Below are 7,980 nucleotides of genomic sequence, written 5' to 3'. Positions count from 1 at the left end.
ACACTGAAAACAGACTTATTAGGGGAAACAGTAAACGTATCTTCCCTTGATACAATGCTTCTGACAAACCATTAAAGTACAAGAGATGCGCTGGGATCCATACTCAAACAGCAGGTTGTGAAGTACTAATTATCTTTTATGTGAAGGGTTTAGGAATTCAAAAGACAAATATATAGACAGTCCCTAGACACAAGTGTCCATATTCCCAGAAGTAACTTGGCAGAGTCAGATAGAAAATGAATGAAGGCTGAGGGCATCAAACCATGTACTATAGGAAGCATCTCTCATACCTTACTCATCTGCACTAAATGCTAGATAAACAGTGCATTTCACACCTGTCTGCCAGAAAAAAAAGCTAAATTAAAAATGTATTTATAGTTAATATTTCAACATGAAACTCAGACTGCATGCTGTCCAGTTTATTCATAACTAAATAATAAATACACTAACACATAAAGGAAACCATGGATCACAGCCAAAGAAGACAGCTCATATAATGTTGCTCCTTTTTACTGCAATCAGTTTCCTTCCTTTACATCATAACTACTCTTTCTATAAATTGTTACTAGGCTTGGAGTGCAGGGGACCACTGAGGAGCGTAATCTAGATTTCCAGTTCTCCCAAAGCACTGCCTAGCTAAGTGACTTGCTTAAGGACAGGAAATAAATATGAGGCAAAATCAGAAATGTTCTGCAAAACTGGCAACAGATAAGAGCAGACTACTCTAGATTACATAAAAACTTAACAGAACAGGTTTTGTATCAACAGGTATCTAAATCACTTAAACACTTAACAGAGCAGGTTTTGTATCAACATGTATCTAAATCACTTAAAAATTAACAGAATAGATTTTGTATCAACATGTATCCAAAAACTGTCAAACTTTAGTGACTAATATTGATTGACGTCAATCCCAAGTGATTTACCAAAGAAAGAAAACAATTAATGGAGGTCTGACAGTTAGTGTGGAGAATTATGACTCGATGACTCTTGTCTCCAGCTGTTAAGGTAAAGAGTTTGATTCTGATCAAGTTTTGTAAATAGACAGTGCCCTTCTTGTGATCACATGACACTGTTTTTAAACTCCAGTTTGTACATGATTTTTAACTTTGATGAAGAGCAAAGAACAAAAGCGTTCAGTCAGTAAACACCTGTCTTGGAGACTGTTTCCTTACTGGCTATTGTGGAATTATTTTAGCAGTTTCTTGTTTTTAAATTCTACACCACTTTGGTTAGTTTTGATTTTTTTTCATAAAGATAAACTCACTGCATATCTGAATAATATCACTAGTGTTTTCTTTTGAAATGAGAATGTGAAGGGAAAATTAGAAATGATGTTCTTCTCTTTGGAAAAATATTCTAGTTTTGATATTATAGTAAAATACACATATTGCAGTTGTTCCCACTATGTGCACATTTTAGATTTTACTGTTTGCTTTGTCAAGCTCTTCTCAGGTCATACACTATACAGTATAGAGCTGACCATTCAATTGTTTTTCTCATGAAAATTTTATAAATATATCTTAAGGCCTGGTAGCTCAGTCGGTAGTGTATTGCACTTTTAATCTGAGAATCAAAGGTACAAGTCTGTCTTTAGGCATATGCTTCTTCTGGTGGTTAGAACAAAGTATCAAGGCTGTGAGATGTTAAAGAATGGCTTCTTGTAGTCCAGTGTACAAGGGTTGATTTGTTCCTCACCCCAATTTGTCTAGTGTGTGACTCAGAGCAAGTTATTTAACCAGATAATGATCTCAAGTAACCCCTCAAAAGAGACACTTGTGTCTAATGGGCTTATCAGGTCAACCGATGTATAAAATAAAAAAAAAACACGTATTTGGGATGTATTGTCATTTGAAGAAGGTGCTTTAAAATAGACAAAATACAACATTTACAAAAATATCTTTTAAAAGCAAAAGCATAACTTTCATTCTTCTTCTGAATAACACATTTAAAAGCCACAAAAAACAAAGATATAAAATGATGTTGTGATTTCAGGTTTGAAAAGAATATGTATTTCTGCAAAAAAGGTGACATATTGATGTTTTCCTGTGGCATAAGAAGTATTAAAAAAAGATCTGAGCTAACAATTTTCTTTGACTGTGAGTAGGAAAATAACTTTAAGTATATTGCATACATAATTACGCTGCAAATATTCCTTGAAATATTTGTAAGACAGAGTAAAAGCATTTTAGAGGTACAGCTATTTATATACGGGCAAAATGGTCATTACTTTAGTGGCATTCCACTTGAAAATGATTATAGTATTGTAGTAAAATACTAGGCTTTTGACCCATGGGTTTTTTTTTCTGTATATAACTGTCTAACTTTGTCATATTTTAATATATTGACCTGCATCTCTCAAACTAAATGTTTTTTTTTTTGTTAATTATGCTTCATGGAGGTGACATTGCTTTTTTTTCTGTTTACACAATGATGATTTTCTGCAATGTCTCATGATTTTGTTTCCATTCTGAAGTTATCTGTATCAGCATGCATTGTCTCACATGTGTTTATGATGTAGGGTTATAAAGCATTCTACTGAAGGTAACATTTCCAAATAATCAGTTAATTCCACTTACATTATTAGAAGTAGCCCTGTTGTTCTCTGATGATGCCCTCATCTGGTTTGCTACACCTTTCATACCAGGTATTCTCTGTTTAGTGTACTGGCAACAGGCTGACTTCCAAACAAAAAAAAAAGGATTGGCCTTTCATTGTTCATTGTCCATGGCATGGACTGAAATTCTGATATTATATCAAGTTGCAATCCCATAGCAAGGCTGTATAATTTTTATTTTTATCTGGCTTGAGATCATTTCTTTGCAGAAATGTCAGTACAGCACACATGCCCTTCTTTTAAGGCAGGATAATTAGCTCTGCAGCACATGGTCTATCCCTGTGTATTTTACTTTGAATAGCTGGTATTTTTATACATAATGTATTCTATATTCTTGAAGTGACTTTTACATTGAAGTCAGCTGTTTTCATTTCAAAAATCTGCATGTTATCAAAAGCATGCATTCAACATTGCATTTTCTATATACAGCTTATAAAGCACTAAAAAGGAAAATAGCCCATTTTATCTACGGTTTGGAGGATATGCCTTATTTATTCAGTAACACCCATCATGCATTTGAATGCAAAAAATGTTGCACTGCAAAACACGTATTTTTTTTTTACAGCTTATAGCATTGTTTTTATAGCATTGCTAAACAAAAACTCCAAACATTTTAATGTAGCATTACATGAGAAGACATAAGCATTAAAACATGTTAACTAACTTCTAAATGCGCTTGCTCCAAAGCAAATAAAATGAAAAATCTTCAGCTAAGGCAGAAGAGAGAACTTCTTCTCAATAAAAACAGACGAAAGGGCGTGTTTTTGCGCAGTCCACATCATTCCACAATCCAGGTTCTGAAAAGCAGTGACAAAATATCATTAGAAATAGCTTGAACACAACAAAACAATTGCAGTATGCACATTCTGCAGAAGTACATCTTTATGAAATGCAGTTTCACTAGTAAGCTAACCTTCTAGGGTTAACTCGCTATGACATTAGGTGTATATGTGTACCTGTATGGATAAGACAGATATGTAGTACTGCAAGGGTAAAGCGGGAATAATCAGAAGTGATGAAAGTATAAACTTAAAAGGTGGCTTGGAACAGAATGTGAAATTAGGACTATTTTATGGTGGGCAGAGAAAGTTTCAAAACTGACTAGTAGTGAGATGAAAGACAAGGAGATGAAACATGCAGTGCTGCCAAAGGCAGAATTAAAATGACTGGTCCTTCTGTGATAGAAGGTATCAACAGGGGATCCATTAGACGAAAATAGATATAGAATGTTCTCTGATAGGAAATGAAATAACAAGCTCTCATTTTGCAGAGATTCTGAGCAGAAGTATCTTGCAGGTGTTGAGAAACTGAGATGGAAAAAATGTTACTTGAGACTCTTAAGAGGAAATATTTCTCAGATATTTCCCAGAGTGCATTATGCTACTGTTATTCTATAGTTATTCATGGGCTATTATGATTCCTTTGTTAGTATTGTCTCTTGGAAGAGTACAATCATAGCGAGTTCCTGTCCCTTTTCCACAAATACTGTACTGGATTCTTGCTTGTTTGAGTCACAGCGCTCAAGTTACAGTAAAGGCTGCTTTAGAGTAGTGTTTGTCTAAGTAGCAAATACATTTAAACAAAATTGAAGAAATTGACACAGCAGAATTACTTACTATAATCTCCAGTGTACATCTCTGAGCAGAGCTCCTTTTGTTTCACATTATTGGGTTCACCAGGAACCCACTTGCTGTAGTTCCACTTAGACCCATCGGTCCAGATATAGTTTTGTGCCTGAAAATATAAAAAAAAGTGGGTGTCTATTAAAATGCTGAAAAACCCTTCATTACATAATGCTTTCACAGTGCATGGCTAAGTACACTATAGATTCTTATATCTTTAAAACTATTGCTACACAATGTTAAGAAAAACTACCTTAAGATATACTGAGAATTGTTCTAGTGGTTATGTATTAAACTTCTAGAATCCTACAGTCAAATGCAAGAGATATCATAATATAAACATGCTATTATTGGTTTAGTCGGGAAGTACTCTAACTATCCAAAACCACAAAAACAAATTTCAAACTAGGTAAAAACAAAAGGCAAAGGGTAAAACCAGACACCACTTTATTGTGAGCGCTTTTGGACGCATAATATGCGCCCTTTCTCAGACAAGATAAAACACCACTCCATCAAAGATGTTTAATTTAAATAACCACTAAATTCATGACATCATTTTCAATTAATAAGGAAGCCAGATTTAAAGGTATAATCACAGACTAACTTATACATTTATAGTTTTGTAAAGAATATACATATATATGTCAATCATATAAAAAACATATAAATTTAAATAGTATTTTACTTATTAAAAAAAAAAAAATATATATATATTAAAAAAACATAATATGTACTCAGATATATAAACATAAAATGTATGCATATATATAATATTAATTAATGTCTTTCTAAAGATTTCAACATATTAGGGGGCTACTGAATGATTTGTTTGTAGATCGTATGGTGGATATAGATACATATAATTTTATTTCTATATCTACCCCTGTGACACCCAGTATCTTTGGACTACCCAAATTACATAAGGATTTGTTTAGTCCATCATTCTGACCAATTGTTGATGGTCGTTATAGTATCACCTACAGACGTGCCAAGTTAGTGGTTATGAAATTTAAAAAGTATTTAAACAGGCAATCGCAAATTTGCCGTGATTCTTGGGACTTTTTAAAAACTGTTAATAGTCTTGAATATCATTATTGTTATAATTTTTGACCATTGATGTCCGTGATTTGTATACTGTGATTCCACAAACTTTAGGTATGTCTTGGGTCCATGATATTTATTAAAATTAGGAACTGTGGGTGCTGAAATTAATTTGATTGAATATCTATTGGACATCATTTCGTCTAATAATTTTATATTGTTTGGTAGTGACATATATCTTCAAAAATTGGGCATTGCTATGGGGTCCCCATGTGGTGGGGGCTTTGCTAACAGTGTCATGGCTTATTGGGAAAATGAGTTTATATTCTGCCATGACACATTTAACAGTTTGTGGTTTGGTATACACACTATTTGGATGACATTTTTGTATTGTTTAATGGTGATGAGAATAATGCTGTTGAATTTGTTCATGCTATAACAGTGTTAACCACTTTTTTGAACTTTACATTTGAGTTTAAATCAGAATCTATTGCCTTTCTTGATGTATTGTTAAGTAAAGACAGAGTTAACCACTGTTACACAGCTAATATTTTCTGAAAACCAACCTATTCCAACTGTCTTTTACATTTTAGTAGCTCCCACTCATACCACCAAAAACATTTGATGGTTAAGGGACAACTTGTAAGAGCGGCCCGTATGACTACCTTACATCATGAATTTTTAGTCGAATGTCAAACACTTAAAGATATGTTTTTGGCCTGAGGTTATCCATCAGGTTTGATTGATGATTTGGCCAATGAAATTATACTTAAACATGAATCTAGGTGGTTTAAACCTATATTACATAAAGGTTCTCCTTTACAAGAGGAACACCAGAGTGCATACACAAAATTACGCCCAGAGTTAATATAAGTGGATTTGATTTTTCTCCAATATTCAGCACCCCTTTTTCTATGGATGCTAATTTTGTTAGAGATATCCTTTATAAGAATTGGACGGTTATAACTGATGATCCCCAACTCAGGAACAAATTGTCTGAAACCCCGAAAGTGGTTTATAAATGTGGGGTTAACTTAAAGAACCTTGTTGAGATGAAGACTCAGTTCAGTGTTAGATCTGGGGGTATGCTTAAGTGTGGCTCTTGCAAATATTGCAAATACATTAAGACTTCCAATAAGTTTTTAGTGGGTAATCATACTTACTTCATTAATGGTAGGTTTAATTGTAACAGTGTTGGTGTGATATATGTTGCCGAATGACAACAGTGCCCACAGTTTTATATTGGTAAAACCAAACGTCATCTGAAACAACGAATATATGAGCACCAATACAGTATTAATAAAAAAGATTGCAATAATGCATTAGCCAAGCACATAAATGAATTTAATAATCACTCCTTTCTCTTTTTTGCTATAGAGCATACATGTCAAACTCAGGCCCGCGGGCCAAATTTGGCCCGCAGTGTAATTATATTTGGCCCACGAGAAAATACCAAATGTCTAGTAGAGCTGGCCTGCCAGTATACACCGTTAATACTACAAATCCCAGAATGCTCTGCTGGTGCGTTGGTGTGTCAATCAGGACCCACAAGTGCCCCCTCCTCTGTTGACATTCATTAGCGACCTCATGTTACCAGTCACATTGGGCCACCCCTCTCAAAAATGGCCAAACGAAAGGTTGAAAACAGAAGCTTTCTAGAAATGTGGGAAGCAGAATATCTGTTCACAAATGTAAAGGACAGACATGTTTGTCTTGTGTGTGGAGCCAAAGTAGCTGTAACCAAAGAGTATAACATAAGAAGACATTATGAAACAAAACACCACGACAAATACAAGGACCTAGACATAGCGCAAAAGCGCCAGAAAGTAGAGGAGATGAAAAGAAGTTTAGTTTCACGACAGACTATGTTCACAAAAGCCATATCACAAAGTGAAGCTGCTGTAAAGGCTAGTTTTATTGTGGCAGCAGAGATTGCAAAATCAGCTTGGCCCTTTAATGAGGGAGAGTTTGTCAAAAAGTGCATGATCAAAGTTTTCAACTTCGTGTGCCCAGATAAAAGGCAAGCATTTTTATATGTGAGCCTTAGCAGAAACACAGTAGCTGATCATGCATGTGATCTTGCCACAAATCTATCTACATGAACAGCTGATGGCAAAGGGAAAAGATTTCACTGCATTCTCCCTTGCTGTGGATGAGAGCAGCGACACATCTGATACTCCCCAGCTGTCAGTCGTCATCCATGGGGTGGACTCCAATCTGTGCATTACGGAGGAACTTTTGGGATTAAAATCAATGCATGGCACAACCACAGCAAAAGAAATCTTTGAAGAAGTTTCCAAATGTGTAACTCAAATGAGGCTACCTTGGGATAAACTTGTGGGACTAACAACAGACAGAGCGCCAACAATGTGCAGTCAAAAGAGTGGATTGGTGGCCAGGATTCAGGAGAAGATGCAGGAAGAGAACTGTGCAGGTGAGCTGTTTATAACTGCATCATACACCAGGAGTCATTGTGTGGCAAAGCCCTGATGATGGAACATGTTATGAGCACCATAACACAAGTAGTTAACTATATGAGCTAAAGGTTTGAATCACCGTCAGTTCAAGTCTTTTCTGGAGGAGTGTTGTTCGGAATATGCAGATGTGCCGTATCACACAGAGGTGTGATGGCTAAGCAGAGGAAAAATACTGAACAGATGTTTTGAGCTGTGTGAGGAAATTTGTCAGTTTCTGGAAAGC

General features: G+C 35.2%; 1 protein-coding gene across 1 annotated transcript in view; it reads right to left on the bottom strand.

The window, feature by feature from the left end:
• Positions 1-3,087: 3,087 nt before the first annotated feature.
• The window catches only part of LOC122813445 (lectin-like), a 51,398-nt gene continuing 46,505 nt past the window's right edge, over positions 3,088-7,980 (bottom strand). The window contains exons 5-6 of the mRNA XM_044085760.1: positions 4,234-4,351; positions 3,088-3,414 (exon numbers count right to left, since the gene is read on the bottom strand). Of these exons, the coding sequence (XP_043941695.1) occupies positions 3,353-3,414; positions 4,234-4,351 (180 nt within the window). The 3' untranslated portion in view covers positions 3,088-3,352. The remainder of the gene's footprint in view (positions 3,415-4,233; positions 4,352-7,980) is intronic.

Source organism: Protopterus annectens, chromosome 10.part0 (assembly GCF_019279795.1).
Source record: "Protopterus annectens isolate FY-2018-M chromosome 10.part0, PAN1.0, whole genome shotgun sequence".
NCBI classification, from domain to species: Eukaryota; Metazoa; Chordata; order Ceratodontiformes; family Protopteridae; genus Protopterus; species Protopterus annectens.
This window is presented reverse-complemented; position numbering and strand designations above follow the sequence as displayed.